Raw genomic sequence first — 23,421 nt, 5'->3', positions numbered from 1 at the left:
AGCCTTTCTATTCTATGTGCACTATGAATTCTGCTTTTCTCCCTTTTGCATGAATGCCTACTTCCCACATACCCCCTACATCCATCTGTCATCTGGATGGCCTCTCTAGGTCCCCCACAGGACATCTTTGAGCTACTATAGAAAAGCCTTTGTGAGAGTAGATTAACAAATCTACGTTGAACAGTTTTTCCATTTGACCCTCCAGATGGACTCTGCACCCTCTGCCCTCTGTTCTCAGATGCTGACCTCTATGGACTGCTTTGTTGGGCTACTTTGTTCCATGTCTGTTCATTGGGTTTGATAAATAGTAACTCCCAAAAAGACAGAAGAGGAATGGAGGACAATGAAGTTGGGGACACTTCATTCCTGGACATGCACAGGGGTCAGGCTGTGTTCCCCAACCAAGACCAGAGGGCCCTGTCCACTCAGCTCTCTCTCCCTAGAGGTTCTAGTTTGGATCAAGCTCCCCACTCTTGCTCACCCCAGGGCCCTTCCCCATCCTTGTGGATTTCCTATATCCACACCTTTGAAGATAGTCCCTTTATTAAAATTTCCCCCAAGTACCAAGATGAATGTGTATCTGTATCCTGAATGTACCCTAAGTGATAAAAGTGGCCCCTCATCAAATAACTCATGAAATAGGCTGTTTATGGTTGGGCTTCTCTGAACCTTTAGTATGCATAGTAAATGTCCAAGAAGAAGGGTATATAGCATGCAGAATCCATAGTAAACATTTCAAGGAACCCAGTTATATAATGTATTGACAGCTAAAGGCAGCTAGCAAAGAGATGTACAGCAACCAAGAACGGCTCCTTGGACCGTTTGCTGAGGAACACAATGGAGACAACAGCATGCAAGCTTTCAATGACACATCATGAAAAATTACATCCCTGGGAAATGAGACCCAAGACCTAAGACCTTTGCCACTGACTTTGTAACCTATAATGGGCCATTTTTCTTTGGTCTTCTTTTCTCACCCATAACAACTTGATCAACACATTTTAAACTTACTTATTAACAGCGTAAATGTTTCTTCAAATGAACACTTCAGTCAAAGCCCAATCCAAAGAAGGGTGGAGATCAAGCAGCTCTGTGTGAGGCCTGGGTGGAAGTGACGCTCCGTCCCCTAGACATTATCCCTAGACAGTGGCCTTTGGTTAGCTGGAGCTGGGTTGGACAACACTGTCCTAGAGGTACCCTTCAGCTCCTGCTTTGATGTGAGCACAGAGGGGGTCTTCACAGGAATCGCTGCTGACCTCGACCTGGGGCAGGTGCAGGGAGCCACTGGGTCTGCATTTAAGGAATGGCAGGTGAAGAGCCACGGGGAATCTTTACTATCATCACTTCTGAAAATATGTCAGTTTTAGGCAACAAGTAATTCCCCTTTCTCGGGATAAAGCAACTGCCATGCCTATAACACTCTCCTTGCGGGTGTCTTCAGTACCAATTGATTCTTCCCAGCCAAGATGCTCACTACTAAAATGTGTGAATGAATCTGAAAGATGGACACAGATCCTCTTCTCCCCAACTACAAAATCTGAAGTCTAAAATATGTTGGGAATTTTTACTGATACCAGAAGTCTTAGAAATGTGTTTAAGCTACTGAGGGACTGAGGACACAGCCAAGTTCCCTTTTTCCCTACTTCCATCCATCTTTGGTTTAACTCTGAGGTCTCCAGGCTGCTAGGGAAATGGAGAACAATTGGGGAGGTTCTCTCTAGAATGTAGGTAAAGCTGGTCATGCCCTAGGGACAACGTGGGCAAATCTTCCTGTAAAGTAACTGTGAAGCTAAACTGCCTACTTGGGACTTCTCAGCCACCATAATTATGTATGCCAGTTCCTCTAATAAATCCCCTCTCATATGAAAAGCTATGGGTTCTGTCTCTCTGGAGGTCCTGGGATCAAACACATGGACCAAAGATATTCAACTCTCTACAAAACATTTATGCTTTTAAAAAACTACTGAATTCCAGGTAAGAACAGGGAGTGCTTATTAGCTCCAAGCATTCTTGTCTAAGGCTGCTCCATCCTCCCAAGGGTGGTCAGAACAGGGGTCCTTATAGGCTGGGCCAGGGTGGGAGTACTAGTGGCTGTGCTGCTATGGTTGAAAGGGACCCGATGAATTTGGAGTGCTGACTGGCTCCCCTTCTCCTCATCCTATAGAGGAACAGCATTGCGGTTCAAGACTGATTTCTCATGCAAAACAAAGGTGGCCAGAGGCCATTGGGAAGACCTGTTCAAAGTGCCAAAAGAAAAATTGCCAATCACCAATTCTACATCCAGCAAAATTAACCTTTGTAAATAAAGGTGAAATAGAGACACGCTTAGCTAAACAGAGACAGAAAATTCTTTGCTAACAGATCTGATTTGTAAAAAATACTAAAGAAATCTCACAGGCTAAAAAGAAATGGACACCAGGCAATAACTCATGTCCCTAGGGCATGACCAGCTTTACCTACATTCTAGAGAGAACCTCCCCAATTGTTCTCCATAGGAACAAATCCATAGGAAGAAATGAAAACCATCAGAAATGATAAATATATGAATAATGTAAAAGACTCTATAAACATAATTTATTTATATCTTTTAACTTTTAAAAGATATAACAATGTAAAGAGCAATAGTTTTAATCCTGTATTTTTAGGTGTAATATATATATATGCCTACAGATGATGTAAAATAACATTATGTGTACATATGTACATACAAAAGATGTAATATATTGATAATGATAATACAAAGATGTTCTAATTTGAACAAAGTTCCCATATTCTATGGGGATTAAGTTGATTATGAAGGTTGTGATAAGCTAAGATGCATATTATGATCCCTAGAACAACCACTAAGGAAATAACTTTTAAAATATAGTTAAAAATGTCAAAGGAATTAAAATAATACAATATAAATAGATACATCATACTTATGAATTGGAAGACTAAGGCAGAGTAATGATATCAATTCTACCCAAAGTAGAAAGATTTAATAAAGTTTCTATGTCCCTGAAAGAGTTTCTATACATATAGTCAATATTATTCTAAAATTTATATGAAAAGGCAAAGGTAGTAAAACAGCTAAAAGAATTTTGAAAAAAGAAAAACAAATTGGGAGGATGAGTCTAATCAATTTCAAGAATGTCATGTAAGTACCGTAATCAAAACTGTGTGGTGCTATCAGAGGGAAAGACATGCAGATCAATGGAAGACAATAGAAAACCCAGAAACCGACCTATGAAAATGATTCTTTGACTGAAATCTACTAATGGAGGAAATATTATTCTTAAGATATGATCCAGGAGCAGTTTTTTAAAAAAGAACCTCAACCTAAGTCTCATAGCTTATATAGAAATCAGCTTAAAATGGATCATCTATTTAAATACAAAATTATAAAATATTCAGGAAAAAAAATCTTCAGGATCTGGGGATGAGAAAGAAGATCTTAGACTTGAAAATATGTATACATATATATTGACAGAAAATATGTATACATGTATATTTCTGATATATATATATATATGAAAAGATTGATAAATTGAACTTGATCAAAATTAACATTTGCTCTGAAAATATGCTATTAAAAGTATGACAAGATCACCTACAGACTGGGAGGCTATATTTGCAAACCATATATCCAACAAGAGGCTAGAATCTAGGACATATAAAAGAACTCTCAAAACTTAACTGAAAGAAAAAAAAAACTGCTTAGAAAATAGGCAAAGGGCTGAAGAGATATTTCCTTGAAGAAGATGTTCAGATGAAGAATGAATACATGAATAGCTGCTCAATATCATTAGCCATTAGGGAAATGAACATTAAAACCACAGGAATGTATCTCAGTAGATACAAAGAGCTAAAATCAAAATTAGTGACAATATCAAATGCTGCCAATGATGTAGATAAACTGTATCACTCATTCTCTTTGGGTAGAAATGTAAAATGCCATAGCATAGCCACTCTGGAAAACAGTTTGACAGATTCCTTGAAAATCAAACATGCAACTATCATACAAACAACAACTGTGCTCCTAAAGATTTATCCCAGACAAATGAAGACATACATTGACACCAAACCTTGCATATCCATGCATATTTATAGCATCTCTACTTATAAGATCGTAGAACTGAAAACAACCCACACATCTGTCAACAGGCGGATGGTTAAACAAACTGTGGTGTATCTATACCATGGAACATTTACTACTCAGCAATAAAAAAAGAGTGGACTGTTCATACATACAATATTGGTACATAGATCCAATTTGTGAAACTCCAGAGAATTATGCTTTATAAAAGAATATTCAATTCCAAAAGTTACATAGTCCATGATTCTATTTATATTATATTCTTAAAATAATAAAATTATAGAAATGGTAACCAGTTCAGTGGTTTGTCAGGGGCTCATGAGGGGATGGGTACAGAAAGGAAGTGGATGTGGCCATAAAAAGGCAATATGAGAAATCTTTGCAGTGATAGAAATGTCTGTAACTTTACTGTATCAATGTGAATATACTGATTTTGATATAGCACTAAAGTTTTGCACTGAGGAAACTGGGCAGGGTGGAGAGAGGATCTTTTTGTATTTATTATAGTTGCCTGCCAATCTACAGCTACCTCAAATAAACATTTAAACTGAAAAGGGCACAATCAAGCCAACCTCTCTTTTTGCTTATAAATCTGTGATTTTGGCAAAATTCAGCAGGATAGCTTGTCTCTATTCCACTTGATTCAGCTGGGGCTGCTAGATGGCTAAAGTCAGCTTCATCTGAAGTGTTGCTCACCCCCATGTTTGGCCTGTGGGTGTTGACTATTTACAAAGACCTCAATTGGGATTATCAGTCCTTATGTGTAACCCCTTCATGTGGCCTGAACTTCCTTACAACATGGTATCTGGGATCCAAGTTTGAGTGTGTCAAAAGAGAGAGAGAACGGGGTGGGGGTGGGGTGCGGGGGGAAGGCACATCATCTTTTGCAACCTAGTCTCAGAAGTCATGCACCCTTACTTTTGCTGCACTCTATTCATTAAGGAGTCACGATGGCCCCCAAGTTTCAATATTCTTTTATACTCTACTCAAGGGGGAAAGGCAAGGTTCTGGGGAGCACATGAGACTAGATATTTAACTAGGGCCATTTGGGAAAATATAGCATCCTATAGTTTCTAAAGACTGACTTTCTCTCTCCTAAACCCACAGAACTATCCAGAGCTACCTAGTTTGCATGGTCACATTTCTAGTCATACAGAGATTACTGTTTCTCTTGTAATGATTCCTTATTTCTAGAGTAGGAATTCCAATTGGCCCAGGTGAAGTCAGGTATACACACCTGGTCAAATTATCCAGAACACCTGGAGTTTGGGGTGCATGGTGGGGTGCAGGAAGCAGGGGGAGATACTCCAGGAGAACACAGGACAGTTTTATGAGCAGGAGGAATTTCCTTTAGCTATCAGGACAACTTAGAAAGCAGAAAGTAGTAAAGCACATAAGGTCTCTCTCTCTATAGATAGATAGATAGATAGATAGATAGATAGATAGATAGATAGATAGATAGATAGACACACACATGCATATACATATATAGAGAGAGACATGAATACATAGAATATATTTAATATATATTACCAATTTCATATATATTCATACATGTGTAATTTCATCAAGAGACAAACTTAAAATAGCATAATATAGAAAGGTTAGATATCAAAAGATAGGCAAAGTTTATCAGAAAAATGCAAACAAAAAAGAAGCTGGACTGGCAATATAAATAGCAGATTCCATGAACTTAAAGGTAAAGAAAGGCATTAAACAGGACAGAGAGTGTTATTTCATGTCAATAAAGATACCATCTATGAAGAAGATATAAGCGTCATGAGGTGTTTTTTTTTGTGCTGCATAATGTAGCTATGAGGTCTATAAAACCATTTCTGTAAGAAATACAAAGAGAACATGACAGGTGCAGAAGAGTAGTGGGAGACCTTCACACAACTCCCTCAGTCTTTGACAGATTAAGTAGGTAAAGAATGAATTAGGGTATAGAGAAACTGAATAATGCATGTCATGTGTCTGATTTAATAGATAGACGTCAATTTTGTACTCTACAAAGTGAAAATATACCTTTTCTCTAAGTACTCATAAAACATTTATAAAAAATTGATCTTCTATTAACCCATAAAGGAGATCCCATTGAAATTCCAGAAAGCAAAATTCGGACAGGCCTTGTTCTCTGACCACAGTACAGTAAAACTGAAAATTAATGGCAAAAGTTCAAATCAACAACACTTTGAAATTTAACAACACTCTACTAAATAACTCTTGGGTCAGAGAGGATAGCAAGGCTGCAATTACAGATCACCGAGGACACAATAACAATAAGGACACTGCGTACTGATGCTCATGGGATAATGCCAGATGTAAATTCAGAGCAGAAAACCTTATATCATTAATAGAAAAAAAGGAAAATAAATAGCCTAAGATTCAAGCCAAGAAATTATAAAACAATAACAAACCAAAACCAAAGAAAATGAAGAGGCAGGACTTAACAAATCCAAAAGCATTACAATAATTATTTGAAGATAGAAAAAAATATAGAATCAATACATACAGGTCATTTTTTTTTAGAAAAGGAGAATAATATGAATACTTGCTAATTCAGAAAACATGGATACAAAAAATAAAAAACAATGAAGGGGAAATGCCTTCGTGTATAGAGAATGTTGTGGGGGGTATTACAGTTTTCAGGCAATAAGATTTTCAATGTCCAATAAGGTTTTTTTTTTTTAAAGAAAAAATATAAATTACAAATTGAAATTAGGATCAGAAATCTTGAATGAATCAATTTGCAAGGACTATGTTGCCAAGCATGAGAAAGCAAGATACATATTGGTTAAGGATTTGGGCTCTAGTGCTAGTCTCCTAGGATTTGCATTCCAGCTTCTCTTGCTAGCTATATAACATTGGGCAAAATATTCAATCTTTAAAAACCTGTTTCCTTATCTCTAAACTGGCAATGATAACAATATCTACCTCCCAAAGCAGTGAAGCAGTCAATGAAATAATACAAGCCACACCTCTAGTCCTGTGCTAACAGAAGGAACCCCCCCCCAAGACATAAGGCATTTTTATTGTTACATTCCTTCAAACTTCCAAAGAACAGATACTTCACATGCTATATAAATAATTTCAAAGTAGAGGAAAAGATTCCATGCTATCCATTTGGTTTCACAAAAATCATTATCTTCAAACAAAACTCCTTGACAGTGTTAGCACAGAAAAATACAAATTTTATGAATGCGTAATGTATGTCAATTAAATATAAGCAAATACAAGCCAGAGTTGTAATGAAATAAGAAGACAACAGAATCAAATAGAATGTGTTCTGGGAATAGTTCAATGTTTCAATATGAGGAAATCTATCATCTACTTTATCACACTGTTGGGTAATTGATGACATGCTGACTTAGAAATGTTTTTAATTATTAGCCTAGGGAAATGATACATTGCCACAGATTTGTGTTAAGGTTGTTTGGTATACCATTCTTAAACTTTTAAACAATCTAAAATACCAAAATATAGAGGAAATATAGAGGTATGCTTAAATATATATACTTCAATGTATAATGCTTGAACAAATATATTTTTCTGTATTTGATACAAATGATGTATAGAAATATTATCTAAAGAAATAATATATAGAAATAAAGAACAGGTTATTCTATACAAAGACCACTGTGAAATTATAGAAAATATTTCAAGGCATATTTTAAAACATGAAAATATATCCAAGATATGATGTTTGATAAGTATAAAAAATTAAAGTAACATGTGCAGCATGCTTGCAATAGGGAAACTATACATTTTTATCTCTATGTGCATATCCACACATATATATGAGCACTTGGATTGTTTCTTTGCTTTTGTTAATGTAAAAATACTGCAATAAATAGCCTCATACATTGGAAATTTTGCAGAAGGGTGAGGATCAAATCACCATCATGTTTTAATCCATTTTAGAATTGTAATCTGTGTGAAAAATGACACGCATATACAGAAGTATTCATGTAACATTATTTAAGTGTGTGGGGGGGAGTTGTGTGTGGGTGTGTAAGCACACACAGTTATTTATGCAAGAAATGGAACAAAAGAAAATGAAACAAAATGTCACAGTGATTATCTTAGGGCAGTTTTAATTTTATCTTTATATTTAATTAAAGCTATTTCTCCTTAATACCAACACAGGAAAAATTCAAGTGTTAGAAAAAAACATTTTCAGTGAGATTCAAACAAAAGAAAAAGCATGGTATTTACATACAAAATATGTGAACTCAAGACAGGAGTTTGCACATGAAGTTCATGACCTCATCTGTAAAAGAAAAAAAAGACAAATACATAAAGATTGCAATTAAGGTATTTAGAGAGTTTTATAGTGTCTGACAAATGATAGGCCAATAATCTATATTCATTCTACTCTTCTCTGAATCACATGAGGATCTTTGGAAGGATTAGTTTAGAAAAAAATGCATGTGAAAATCAATGGAACTGGGGGAATTATGTTAAGTGAAATATGTCAGACACAGAAAGACAAATACCATATGTTCTCTCTCATATAGAAGCTTAAAAATTGATCTGAATGGAGTAGAGTGATTACCAGAGGTTGGGAAGGAGGGGGGCAATAGGGGTAGAAGGGAGATGGATAATGTATACCAAAACAATTAGACATAAGGAATAAGTTCTAGTCCTGCATATAGCCTAAGGGGAGGGGCTACAGTTCACAATAGCCTATTATACACCTGTGGATAACTAGAAGAGAGGGATTCAAAGACTCCAAATACAGAGAAGAGATAAGGAGAAGGAAATGTTAATTATCATGATTTGAGCGTACATGTTATACACATGTATTGAATATCACACTGTAACCCATAAATATTTACAAATATTATTTGTTGATCCAAAACATTTTGTTCATTGTTTTAGGAGATGGAAATGCTAACTACCCTGATTGGGTCATTACTCATTTTATATATATATATATATATATATATATATATATATATATATATATATATATATATATAATTTGAACTTCATAAATATGTACACTAAAATTAGAAAAATAATTTTAAAAGAAAAAAAATCCATGTGAATGAGTTTAGCACAGGGCCTAGAGTATAATCGGTTATCAGAAATTATCTGAATCTGCATTATCCATAATCCTTGCCTGGTGTTGCCAAGACCCTAGATTAAAAACTCTCCACCATTTAACCTGGGCACCCCCTGTTGTTGATGCTGCCATATTGCTTAAAAACCAACCAATCAACCAAATAAAGAAAGGGAAAGATTGAGAGAGGATAGGGAGGGAGAGAAAGAGGGAGGGAGGAAATGAATCAGATTTTTTCCTTATTTCTGGAAATGAGCAAGAGGAAAAAAATATTTTCTCTCCTTTCCTGGATTTCCTCTTCTTCTTAAATCCAGGTCCTATTCAACCTTTGGCAAATATTTTCTTCCCTGGCTGTAACTTTATCTTTCTCAGGAAGGGACATTCTCTTCAAATGAGAGATTCTGGCCTGCTGCCCAAGCCCACATCATATTAGATAGTGTGCTTGATTTTTTTTAAGAGTCCAGACTTATTGGTTTGGGGAATGTTATGTGGTTAAGAGGATACAGGATGATTTGTCTTAGAAATGGCCGGGAGCTTAGAGCTAAGCAAAATCTTGACAATAAAGATATAGTGTGGGCCTGGATTCAGTAGAAAACAATTGGAAGAAAACTTTGAGGGGTTCATGTGAATATGGAGAATGAAAGGAGGAAAACAATCAAGATGACTGATGTTTCGCCTTCCACACCCATGAAACATAAGTACCTAGAGCTTAAACAGAGGAGAATAAAATGATAAACTCCCTTTGGGACTTATGGTCAGGAGTAAGGGCAGGAATGTCAAGGGAGGTCCATTAGCAGTTTAAAATGTAAATCGCAAATCAGATTTGCCTCAGTCTAAAGTTGCAGATTTGCCAACTATCACTTTGGGCAAGAGGGGGGAATATTTTGAATGGCGTTGAAGTCAGCATTGAAGTCTTCCTGAAGAGTAGTGAGCCTGATGGATCCTCCGTTCTTAGAGAAGAGGGAAAGGGATACCATAAAGGAATAGGGAGTGAGTAGCCAGAGAGTATAATGCCAAGGGTAAGAAAGACAATTTCCACAAGAGGTACAGAAATAGAGACAGATGTACTAGCCCTGTGAAGATGATGTACGAGCCCTGTTGGATCCTCAGCACCACATAAAAATAAACAAAATACGACAGAGCCATATTCCACAGTGTAGGTATAATCAAGCAAAGACCCTGGCAGGCTGGTGTGGTGGCACTCTCCTGTAATCCCAGTGACTTGGGAGTTTGAGGCAGGAGGATCAGATGTTCAAGGCCAGCCTGGGCAACTCAGTGACACCCTGTGTCAAAATAAAATTTTAAAACATTGGGAATGTAGCTCACTCATAGCCCCCTTGGGGTCAATCCCCAGTACTGAAATAAAGAAAAAAAAAAGTACCTTGTGTCTCTTGGTTATAATTAGATACACACACCAGAGAAATCAAGAATACAATACTGTTGGGCTGGGGTGGTGGCTCAGCAGTAGAGCGCTCGCCTCACATGTGTGAGACTCGGGTTAGATCCTCAGCACCACATAAAAATAAATAAACAAAATAAAGATATTGTGCCCTCTAAAACTAAAAAAATATTTTTAAAAAATACAATACTGAGTTGTAGCAATAATACAATGTTGGGAGTATACATTAGAGGCAAGCTAAATCTCCATTCTAACCATTTAGAAGCTCTTGGAATGCCCTGAACTCTGGACTTTGACAGCAATACCTAAAATCTGTTTATTTTATGGATCTATCTAAGTAGGCTTTTGCAATATTAATAAAAGAAATTCTTCTAAATTATTGGGTATGTCATTTAGCCTAGAACTCAGGACTCCTGATCTCAGGCAATGGATAGTTCTCATCAGCTTGCTGCATCTCAGGATATCCCCAGACACCTGTATTTTAAATTCTTAAGCTGGGCACGATGGTGCACATCTGTAATCCCAGCAGCTTTGGAGGCTGAGGCAGGAGGAGGGTGAGTTTAAAGCCAGCCTCAGCAACTTAGCAAGGCCCTAAGCAACTCGGAGAAACCCTGTCTCTAAATAAAATACAATAGAGGACTGGGGATGTGGCTCAGTAGTTGAGTGTCCCTGGGTTCAATCCCCAGTACCAAAAAATTAAAAATAAAATAAAACAAAAACCTTAAGTCAGGGATCCTAATCCTGGTTAACCACATCCTAGCACCCTCCCACTAACTCAGTTCCCCATCCTATGTACATATGCTTGCCAAATGCTCCTTCTTCACCTCCCTCTATCCCAACAAATGTGTATAGCTGGTAAGCCACATCCAGGGATGGGTGTGGGTCACCATGGTGACAGAGGAAGCCCAGATGAAGCAGGAGAGAGACAGAAACAGCAGGGGAAGTTTCTTGGAGCGTAATACACTAACTCCTGCCTTTCTTAGAAGTACTTCCCTTGAGTCAGAAAAAGACTAAGAGGTAAAGAGGGCTGCTGTCATGTTGGGGAGACATTGGAATGTTTGAGCCCTTCTTTAAATTTTTCTTTTCTGTGACTTTCAGGTGATCATCAGTATAATCATCCGATTTTAAGCAGTGCTACCCAGACCCCTACACATGGTGAGAGATGACTGAGAACACTCGGCATTCCATCCTCATTCCAAGTGGCTCCATTCCAACCATGGATGCCTATCTGAGCATCACATGCATGGTCATTGACTCACTGAAACTGAGGAGCCACATGCCTGCCCTCCTCCCGGCCACAAATCTTCACTTTCTCTTTTTCCCTCTTGGTGCTTCTGTCTCTGATATCAGAGTGATTTCCTGCCATGAAAGAGAAGAAGCAAGATCCTTTCTCAACTCATTTACATTTGCAATATGTGTCACTTCTTGCGGTCATAGATTTCTGTGTCTACGGCAAGAAGATGAACACGCTTCTTTGCCCAAATCTACTTTTGGCATCATTCATACAAATGGACATGAGACTTGGTGAAACTATCTCGATCTTCCCCAAACTAATTAATATTCGATGAAACTCAGAGCTGATTGGGCTTCAGCCTCTTGGCAGGGTAAGAGGCAGAGAACCCTTAGCAGAGGAGGACAGCCAAAGAATTACAAAACCATGTTTTTCCCTCCTCGGTTCTAACATCCTCCCACCAGGTCACAATATTTGGGACCACGGAGAAAAACCTATTTGGGGAGTCCCTGTTCAAAGCTCAACAGAATGTAAGACAGCCATGTAAACTGTGAAGCTTCAATTATTCCTGTCTCTTTGCTATGAAAGAGCATAAGCATTATTCACGTTTTAGTGAGAGAGAGTCTGAAAAATACAAAGATAAATTCAACAACCCACATGGTAGAGACCTACCACTCTCATGTGAGATGGCACAGTGCCTCAGCATTGAGGTAGAGGGACATTTTAATTAAAAGTAGGGGAATAGACTGTTTTGATGTGCCCCTTAAGTGTAGTGCTCCTAGTAGAAATATATGACTAAAGAGTAGTATAATCAGATATTTTAGGTTGTAGGGTCTAGCTAGAATTAGAACTGAGAGAGATCATTGAAAAGAAGTGGCAGTGTTGAGGGAGCAGGAAGGAGGATCGATATATGAAACACGTTGAGAAAGATGTGTTCGTAACTGAGCACGGCTGAGGAGAGCCGTGAAGAACAGCAAGCCAAGGTTAATGAGAAGAGTGAAGGAGGGGCTGATAATACCACCTAAGCAATCAGGAAAAGCATGTGCACGGGGAATGGAGTTATGCGTGGTGAGTTTGGATCTGGACATCAAGAGTTTAATATGAGTCTAGGATTTCCAAGAAAAAAAAATCCTTCAACAGGCAGGTAGGGATACAGAAATGAAGTCTGGGGGAAGGTTAGTGCAGAAGATCCAAGATAAACTTTGGAGACAGCAACAGAAGCCTTGGGAGTGAGAACAATCTGTGCAAGAATCCCAAAAGAGAAAATCAGAGAGTAGAGATAGGGAGCCCCAGGATGTCCACGGTGACGAGAGCTTCCACTGGCTCAGTAACATTCTGGAAAGAGCAAAGGCTGAGCTGATTTTTCCCCAGATGGGGGTTGATGAGCTCCAGTACCTGCCCTTGAGCAGCTTCAGGTGTAGGGGGAGCATTCCTGTCTTAGATATCACCTTTTCCCCAGAAACTGGCAGAGCAATTATTAAGAAAGGAGGAGGCCTTATTAACCACAGAGGTCCAATTGGATCCTTGTTTGGTGCCACATAATATGAAATAATCAGGAAAATCCGAGAGCAAGGCATATGCTGTCAAGAAGATGGCAATCGATGAAGAGCCCCAAGACCAACTCAGGTCAAAGTATTAGAGAACTGGCGAGAAGGGTTAAGCAAGCCAGAAGAGAAGACATCATGGTGAGCTGAAAAGATGTGACATGATTACAACCAAGAGCTTGGAGTTAAGGGGGAGAATCTGAGAGAGGAAGAGTGAGGAAGGAGAGAAAGCATGATCAAGGGGCCAGGGGCAATCCTGATGGGGACAAAAGGCAAGTTAGAGTTGGCACTGACTCAGTGTCATGCTTTAGAAAACAGTGGTGGAGCAACAGTATCCAGAAATATTGCATTTGGAAGGGGGTGAGCTGAGTGATGTCCTTCTTGGAAGAATGATGCCAATCCGCAGAAAAAAAGTCTGTTCTTCTCAAGTACATCCAGAAGTGAAGAGACAAAGGCTAAGGGACAGGTGGCTATGAACCAAGTGGAGGGATCAGAGCTGTCAGCTTCCTGCCCACCCCACTTCCTGGCATCTGTCCTGGTCCATGCCAGGGAGGTGCTCTCTGTACAGTATGTTCTGATCTCTCAGGGATGCACAGCATCCCCCACCCCCTCACATATGTACCGAGCTGGTATGAACAACAGCTGATTGGCTGAAATCCTCTGGCTCAATCCCCAGTTCTGGGGTGACAATGCAGGCAGGAAAGGATAGAGAAGCCAGGAGTTCCCTATTCTTGGAGTTGCCCTTGGATAAAGCCAAGGAGGGCTTCTCACTCCCCCATTGTCCACAGAATTCTCGTGTTCCATGATTCCAGCACACTCTTTGCCAAGAGGTGTGGGAAACTACAGTCCATCTGCACATCTGTCTCAAGACCCCTTCTTAGAGGTGTACCAACCATGGAGGATGGAGGGATGATGCAGCCAAACTGTAGCCTCTCAACTGCCGGGTTTCTGAGAATAGTGCCACTATTTTCACCAGCAACTACCTCCTGTCTTTTTTGTTGTTGTTGTTGTGGCTCCTCTTCCTCCTGTCAAGCTATAGGGCATGCTTGTTTGCCTTCCCACCACTCCTCTCTGACCCCAATGCTCACCACCTCCCCCTTACCCAGCCATGCCCCTGCTCTCTCCCTTCCTGTCTTATTCCTAATCTGACTCCTAGCTCACCCTGCTTGGTGCCCCCATTGGTCATTCACTTCATTTCCCTTTTACCATTTTTTTTTCCATTCCTTCCTCCATTTTCTCCCCAGGTCTGTCACTGAGCAATATTCCATCCTCTCTCTTCTGACCTTGGAATCTCAAGGGAAGAGGAAAAATCTCAGGGGAAGAGGAAGGGTGTGATGAGCATGTCTGCCCACATTCTTTCCTCCAGCACCTTAGAGAGGACTAAAGGGGCTCCTGGGAAAGGGATTAAAGTAAGATACCTTGGAGGGGAGGCTCACAATGGCTTGTCGGGTGTGCAGCTTGGAGAGGGCCAAAGGAGAAGTAGCTGTCTGAGGAGCGGAATGACATTGTGCACAGAGCGTGGGTTGGAACTGTAGCAGAGTTGAGTCCTAGATGCCCTTCCTCCACGGGTATGTAGAAGACGTCTACATACAGCTCCTCCCAAGACCAATTTGTCTGAGTCAGAGAGTGGGGTTTTCCTGCAGCTATTAGTAGAGGATACTTTAGCACAGAAGTGGATGATTTTATGATGCTCCTCAGTTACATCTGGCTTACATTTTCATCAGACAACCCAGTGATGTCCCAGGAGAAAAATTCTACTTCTGAGTCTGAGTTCAGTCTGCCATTCAAGGAATGGTCAATGCCATAGGAGCCAGTGACAGTTAAAACCTCCTCCTAGGCTGATTGACAACTGGAACTGAACCCGAGGGAAACTGAGTCAACAGCCCCTGCTGTGTCCTAGCCTAGTGATTCAGGAAAGCAGAATGGGGACTCTAGTGAGTGATGAGGCAGAAAGTGGAGAGAGGAAACCTGGACTATAGCTCTTGCCTACCTCAGCTTTTGTCTTCACTAATGCAATGCACTTCCCTCCCTTTTCTTGCAGAGAAGCCAAGGATGAACAACATCCTGACATCAGCCACCGAGCCCTATGACCTCTCCTTCTCCCGCTCTTTCCAGAACTTGGCTCACCTTCCCCCCTCCTATGAGTCTGCAGTGAAGACCAACCCGAGCAAGTACTCATCTCTGAAGAGGCTAAGTAAGCCAAGTTCCCCTTGGGGCTGAGGTCTGTCTCTGAGGATCTCCAAAGCATCCTCCTCTGTCTCACTCTCTGGTCTAGTTACCAAGAGGACAGGTGCAGAATCCCAAGGACCAAGAAGGAGTGGTACACAGGAAGGTGTACATGATCTTTCCATAGAGAGAACAGAGGCCACAGGACTCAGATCTACATTCCCATAGGGGGCAGCACTTCAACTCATGCACCAGTTCAACTGCAAGGAGCCTTCCCTAGCCTACATACCACCTGTGTTTTTCAAACCATGGGCACTTCTTGCTCTATATCCTATCTTGAAACAGACAGTAGTAGTGTCCAGAGCTTTCTCTGAGACCTTTCAAAAGCCTCATAAACTGGCTCCCTCTCTAACCAAAGCAATGCCATCTTAAGGACCAAAGACTTCTACCTCTCAGGTGCAAATCCCATTTCATCAGTTAAAGCTGGTTTATCCAGGGACTGCAGTTCTGCCATTTGAGTCTAGGTAGGCTGTGGTATTGATGGGTTTAAGATACTAAGAAGTCAAGAAAGTTCATTGAATGACAGCTCTCCTTTCCAGATCTTCTGACCTTTGGACCACTCTTGCCCCCTGCTCTCCCCATAAATCTCTTTTTATGATCATCCAACTGCAATTCAAGACTCAGGGCTTCTGGGTAGGATGGCTCAAGTTTACATCAGACACCTCTGTGGTGGAACATTGAGTTTCTCTGGCAAGAGGAGGGCATCTCTGATGAGTTGAGGAATCTGATGGATGTCCTGGAATGAGGGAATGTCACTCATTAGGCAGGATATATCCATCAGCGACTCCTCTGGGCCAAATGAGAAGCAGGCCCCATTCCTGCATTTGGCAGAAAATTCAAATTCTGTCTATAGGAGGTTCACGGCTGAAATTTGGAGCAATGCAGGTTTGTGTGTGTCCTACATAAATTCAAAGGTCTAGAGGGAAGGTCTCTAAGAAAAGCATGGAGCATCTGAATGAAATGCACACATAGGATCCTTCCAGCCTGCTATAGTTGTGGGTACAGGCAAGAGTTTGTGTAGGCTGATTGTATGGTTGTGTGGGGGCTGGATGCCCGTGTGTTGGCTTCCTGCGCATTGGCTGCTATTCCAGAGAAGGTGTTACTATATTGCTAAGTTAAGGATTTTCACAAGTGCCTTGTAGTTGGAGCATCTTACTTATCCTACCAGGAGGCTGGTTCTGTGACCCAGCTCCCAAAGAGTCTCTAGACCTTGTATCTGAAAGCTGCCGAGTGCTGCTTAGATGTTTCAGCAAGACAGGGAACCATTCTATTTCAGGACTGTGGTGAGATAGGTACAGCGTCAGGGCAGGAGGGCTCAGAGAGTTGGGCTTGCATCAGCTCTGCATGAACTCTCTGGTAATCTTGAGGAAGCCCCTTAACCTCTTGCTACTTGAGGTGGTCCTTGGACCAGGAGCAGCACCTGGGAGCATGTTAGAGAGGCAGACTGTTGGACCCCTACCAAACCCCTGAATCAGAACCTGCACTGCACAAGCCCCCAAGGGTTAGTTTGCACATTCAGTAGAGTAGCATGGCCTTCACTTGTCTGGGCCTCTGTGTCCCATTCCATCAACTAAAGGACTTTGACTATGTTGTCCTGGAAGAGTTACAGGTCTGTGTTGAGCAAGTTGCCTGAAGGGCTCTATCCAAGGCATGGCGATGGGGTCACGTGTTATCCTCTCTCTCTTCTCTCTGTCTTCCCTGCAGCTGACAAGGAGGCTGATGAGTATTACATGAGACGGAGGCACCTGCCTGATCTGGCTGCCCGGGGCACTCTCCCCCTCAATGTCATCCAGATGTCACAGCAGAAGCCGTTGCCACGAGAACGACCCCGCAGGCCCATCCGGGCCATGTCCCAGGACAGGGTCCTGTCCCCAGAGCGGCGCCTGCCCGATGAGTTCAGTATGCCCTACGACCGCATCCTGTCTGATGAGCAGCTGCTCTCCACTGAGCGCCTGCACTCCCAGGACCCGCTGCTGTCCCCAGAGCGGACGGCCTTCCCCGAGCAGTCGCTGTCGCGGGCCATCTCGCACACGGACGTCTTTGTGTCCACGCCCGTGCTGGACCGTTACCGCATGACCAAGATGCACTCCCATCCCAGTGCCTCCAATAACTCCTATGCCACCCTGGGCAAGAGTCACTCCACGGCAGCCAAGCGCCACGCCTTTGCCTCACGCAGACACAACACGGTGGAGCAGCTGCACTACATCCCTGGCCACCACACCTGCTATACCGCCAGCAAGACTGAAGTGACCGTGTGACTGGCGGGGCCCGGCTGGGGCCATCTGATGGGCTGGGACCGGGCAGGGCAGGGCAGGACAGGGCAGGGGTCAGGAGCCTTGTACTTCTCCCTTCCCTGGTCCCCTATGTGGGAGGTGGGGGTGTGCACCTGGGTTGAGAAAGCCATACCCCCCAGGGGACACAGCCCCTTGGCCTGGTCCAACACTCAGACCCAGTATCTGGAGCGACTGCTCTTACTCTTCCAGTAGAGTCCCCGGGGAGTAAGGAGAGAGGCGAGGCCCCAGTCTCACTCCCACACCTTCACAGGCTCCCCTCTGTCCCACGTCCCCTCCTCCCCCTTCTGAGGACTCAGTGGCAGGTTCTGTCAGCCAAAAAGACCCTCTCCTGATCTGAAGCCGCCTGGGTTGGAACCGGCCAGCGGGTACAGTCAGTGGGCTGACCGAAGAGGCTGCTCGGTCTCATTCATTGACCTAGAATGCATCACGGAAATCTTCTAGTGCCTACAAACTGCCTGCTCGCTCTCGCCGTCGGAGAGCTGCTGTGTTCATAAGCACAATAACGATTCTCTTCTGCCTGCTGGAACTCTCTGGTCCCCACCAAGTGGCCCTTCCTTTGCTGACCCCACCCCGGCCCTCCTTCCCTCTCTTCAACCCGGCGACAGGGAGCATTCTGTCCTTCAGCTGCGTCTTTGCTGTTGGGACCCCTGTCCTGTTCCAACTGGAGGCCCTGGCCCCCCTCCTATGGGGGACTGGCTTTCCCTAGGCCTACTTGATTCACCCTCAAGTTCTCTGGGGCTTTAGCTCTTGTCCCCTTAGCCCAAGGGGAGTAGCAGTGGGCTGAAGGGACTTCAGGAGTGCCCTTCCTGACCATCCCCACATTTCTTCCAGGCCTCTAAGTCTGAACTATGACCGCCACTCAGGCCTGCCTTCTCCACCCCTGTTTTGCTCCCCGGAGGCACCTTCGGTGGTCAGAGAGAGGCAGGGTGGGGAGGGCCACTGTGATGCCCAGGATCTCAGGGGCTCACCATTCCCATCTTTCCAGGTCTCTGCTTGTCCTCTACCATGAGCCTCAGGCAGGACAGAGGCAAATGCTTCTAGAGAAGGGGTGCTCAGCACCCCCAACAAGAAGGACATCCCTGAGGTAGTTGTCCTACACCATTCACACTCCTCTTTCCCCCATTTCAGCCCATTTGCTGGGCTCCTTCTGGGTTCAGAACTCCCTCTCCCACCCCGGCTTCCCTTCCCCCACTGCATCTACCTGCAGCTCCATTACTCTGTCCGGGCTGCTCTTTCCTCAGACCCGTGGCCCAAAGGGGCACAGACACATTGTCAAATGCATTTAAACAATGGTCTTCTGGGCTGCGGATCTGGGGGCTAACTAGCCCATCCCCCTGACACACCTCATTAATTTTTCCCTGCAGTGGGCATCAGGCAGACCTGCGCCCACCCTCTCTGTGAGGGGCTCCACTGCCAGCCCAGCCCAGCCCCTTTGCTGTCTTCAACCTAGAGAGTGGACAATGGTTGACCGCTCCTGGGGGGAACTAACCATGAACAGAGCAGTGTCCGCACCCTCCCCCCCCCAAGACCAGGGGAAGGGAGATGGGGGCTCCTCCATTCTCAGAGCCAGGGCACCTTCCCCAGCTGGGGCTGGGGGAAATCGGTTCCAGACTGTTTGGTAAAGGCATGACGAGAGGAAAACAGACTCCAGCAACCGTGCCCTTAACTGGAATTTGACATTCCCTCAGTTCCGCATGGATGGCCCGTTATAAAAAAGAAGGGTGGGAGGATTCCTCAGTGTCTACCCTGGGGATATTCAATCAAGTCCACCAACAGCAGAGAGATCAATGGACTGCTTCCTCTTACAGATTTCAAGAAATTGCAAATCTCTTTTCTCCTCCCCTTCCCAAGGCTCACTTCCCAGAGTGAACAGGAATGCCTGGCATGAATCCTGAGGGGATGGAGGTTTGGGGTTACAAAGATGCAGCCCTCAGCTTCCCCACTGGGAAAGTGTCCCTGGGACTGTGGTGCCAGGGAGCCAGGGTCCACTTTGCTTTCTTCCCCACAAACACATAAACCTTCTCAAGGGCTGGTCCCCATGGGTTTATGAGTGTTTGTTCTAGAAGGCTGGAGGCTTCTAAGCAGGCTCAGAAAACAAGTCATCAAGTCTAAATATAGCAGTTGATCACTCCCAAAATCAAAGATGTGTCTCACAGCTGGCCCCTAAGCCTTGAGAGCCACTTGTTGGCCGAGGGGATGAGGACAGGACATGGGTAGGTGAGAATGTCCTTCCCGGGTGTCCATACATGCACACACTAAACCCGAGAGCTTGGCACATCCCATCTAGGCATCTTCTAGCCACCAAGTTCTCCATCCCCCGGGGGGATGCTTTTCCCTCAGCCCTGTCTCTGACAAGGTGTCTGTCTCAAGGGTTGTTGGACAGGTTGATCCCAGAAAATTTCTCATTCCAGCCTTACCACTGTCTGGTTGAAAATCTTTGGTATCCGTTGGAGCAGAGAATTCTGCTTAGAAACCCTTACTTCTTTTAAAGGATTTTTTTTTTCCTGTCTTACCCTTGAGTCGGGAAGGAGGGAAGGAGGAAAAGAGGGAGTGAAGAACAGAAAGCGAGAGAAAAAGGGACAGAGATGGGTTTACATAGAGACAGGTCTACAAACATACTCCAATTCAGTCCCCCTATAGCAAAATCCAGAAAACTATGTCTTAACTGGGACATAGAGGGACAGCAGTCCCCCACTCATTCACAGTTTTGCATCACCCTGTTTCCATCAAACATGGTCCTAAAATATTGATATTTGTCTTGACTCTTTATTAATAGAGAAAAACTGAATTCATATAACTTTTATCACAATATATTGCTATAATTATCCTATCTTATTACTACCTGTTGTTGCTAAATCTCTTTCCATGTCTGATTTCTAAACTTGATCACACATGTGCATGTATAAGAAAAAAAAAACATATATATACAGAGCTTGGTACCATCTGCATTTTCAGGCATCTACTTGGGGTCTTGGAGGATATCCCCTGCTAATAAGTGGGGACGGCTGTGTCTCGTTAATTCAGTTGTCCCATCATATTGTTGGAATAAGCAAAGCCACGATACCAGGTGAGTTCTCACAAAGAGAGGGTTCTGGGGCTGGAACCTAGATTCACAACTTCCAGCCCCACCAGGTCAGTGGCCTTTGCTACCCCCAGAGGAGCCACACCTCCTTCATAATAAAGTGCCCCTGCCCCTCCCTAGTAAAGAAAGCCTAAAGCCCAAGATTTCCCTCTGCTCCTTTTTTTGTTCTTTCTTGCATGTCTCCACTGCTCTGATAGAAATGGACAGGAGTTGGCACAGGTCTCTCCTGCTCTGTGTGTTCCTCCTGAAGATCTCAAGATCCCTCACGCCCTTCCACCTTTCCTGTCTTGCTTCCTCCTGCCTAGGATCCCTTAACCTCCGAACTGGGCTTCTTCCCTCAGGATTCCCCAGTGTCTTGGGCAATGGGTCTGCCTCTTAGAAAGTTCCAACCCTCTCCCCAGCTGAAACGTATCCCCTTCTGTTTCTAAGCTCACTCTCTTCTCAACCCCAGTCTCTCTCTCTCTCGTATGCCAGTTTTCTCCTTCTTCTCATTTCCCTCTTCCTCCATTTATCTTCCTCCATCCCTAATTTCTTTTCTCTGGTCCTGCTAGAGTCTCTAGTTTCAAGAACTAGAGCTTTGGGTAAAAACTGTGGAAGAATCAGACATTGCTCGAGTCCTCTTTTGGTCTTATTGGTTTATACTTCAATTCCTACACCTGTAAGGTCATAGCCCAGGGTGTAGAGCCAAGGGCTCTCCCCTGCTGATCTTTGGGAGGGAAGGGGGAGGGTTGCTAGGTTAGAAGTATCATGGCTAAAATATCAGCCTTGGTTTCTATAGCTGCAAGACCCGTGAAGCCCCTGCCCCAGGCTTCTACTAGCCCAGAGGCTCCTGCTCTGGCCAAAGATTCATACCCTTGGGGGCTCTCAGCAACTGCTCTTACTCATTTCTCCTTCCTGATAGTGTGCATCACAACCTCCGCACCCCCCCCCATTTGTTCCAAAGGATTTGAAAGACTCACAGCTCTCAACACATAGAGGAGTATCCATCCCAAGTCCCTGCCACCCAACTCAATCCATTTTCTTCAGAGATACTCTGTCTGCCACCAGCCTTCCACCCTGATTCCTTCCACAGGCATCTGTGGACTTGACCCAAGGTAAAAAAGTTTGAAAGAGCTTCCAATCCCTTGGACCCCGGAAGGCACCTATTCTAAGAAGTGTGGACATATTACCTCCCATTCACATTCCTGTCATTCTCTCCAAATCTGGGAAACTTTGCTCTGGAATATTTTCAAGGGAGCATGTTGTGTTTTAACGAAGTATTTTTCAGGGTTCAAATTGTTATTTTTTATAAAATGCAGCATTTTAATGGCAGATTCAATGTGAAAGAAGTCTTCCTGGGCTCTGTATTTGGTTTTGGAAGATGGCAGACTCGGGGAGAAAAAGAAAGCACAGGGCTGTGGCTCCGGAGATGTGGCTTCCAGCCCTGGCTTTTTCTCCATCTTGCCATGTGACCAAGGGGGAATCATGTTCCTGCTCAGTGCCTCAGTTTTCCCCATCTGTAAAACAAGGGGCTTTGTCTAGATGAGCCTCAAAGTCTCACCCAGCTCTTACATTCTAGGGCTCTCATGTCCATCAGCCTCTCATCTACCATCCTTTCTCCATATCCCTTCCACCTCAACTGAGCTGCACATATTCCACTCTGCCTGCCCCTGGTGACATCCTCAGAAGCCCTAGACAGCCACCAGACTCCTCACCAAAGCCTGGGGTGGGCTCAACGGGCTCAGCCACCCACAGTTACTCTCAGACCAGAAGATGAAGGGTGTGACCATTCAAAAGGTCACCAACCATGCGTCACGGAAGCCTCTCCTGTAGACACACACCTAAACCACCCAGATGTCTATATCACTAAGAAATTCTGAGTCTGGAGTTTTCATTTTTGAAGTGGCCCTTTATAGCTGGAGGGAGGCGATTCCAATTTCAGATAGGGAATGGACTGGAGGAGGAAAGTTCAGAGCCGGCCTGGGAATGTGGAACATGAAGTTTGTATCTGAGGACAGCTGGGAAATACATTCTGAGCCCCAGAGTTGGCAAAGACTCTGTGTGGCCAAGAATGTTCTTAAATCCCACCCTGGAACATGCATCCTGAAGACCAAGTCTGGACGCCGAGGCTCTATTCCAACCAGAGAAGAGGAGGCGCCGCCACCTGGGCTGCTAGGAGGTGGGCACTCACCCCACTCTAGTATCTTTCTGGCCCCTCCTGGGACACTATTGTCCTCCCCATGAAGGCTTGTGAAGCAGGAATGGAGATTCCAAGTTGGTCTCATCCAAACCATCTTGTAAATCGGCAAACACATAAACCTTCCATTGTTCAGAAAAAATGATGCTGTCTGTTTCCTTAATACCCTCCCTGCGGAGGGAGAGGAAGACCCTGCTCAACTGTGCTGCCCACCCTGCAGTGACCCTTGAGAGAGCCACTCCCCGGGAGGACCCGTTCATTTGCTTCGTAGTGGCAAATATTCCTCTAGTTCTATAACTCCACTGGACGTTTTGTAGTAAAGAGTT

The 23,421-nt window shown here is 43.5% G+C and overlaps 1 protein-coding gene across 3 annotated transcripts in view; it reads left to right on the top strand.

Moving 5' to 3' along the window:
• Shisa6 (shisa family member 6) overlaps positions 1–17,801 on the top strand; it is a 279,496-nt gene extending 261,695 nt beyond the window's left edge. For 2 of the 3 annotated variants that reach the window (XM_026390669.2, XM_026390668.1), the window contains 2 exons: positions 15,359–15,511; positions 17,248–17,801. In XM_026390669.2, coding sequence (XP_026246454.1) covers positions 15,359–15,511; positions 17,248–17,801 — 707 coding nt within the window. Of the gene's footprint in view, positions 1–11,640; positions 11,698–15,358; positions 15,512–17,247 lie in introns of all 3 variants that reach the window. The other variant, XM_026390667.2, reaches the window with a different exon arrangement.
• Positions 17,802–23,421: the final 5,620 nt, after the last annotated feature.

The sequence above is a fragment of the Urocitellus parryii genome, chromosome 7, assembly GCF_045843805.1.
Source record: "Urocitellus parryii isolate mUroPar1 chromosome 7, mUroPar1.hap1, whole genome shotgun sequence".
NCBI classification, from domain to species: domain Eukaryota; kingdom Metazoa; phylum Chordata; class Mammalia; order Rodentia; family Sciuridae; genus Urocitellus; species Urocitellus parryii.
Note: the sequence above shows the minus strand (reverse complement) of the source record. Positions and strands in the feature narration are given on the sequence as shown.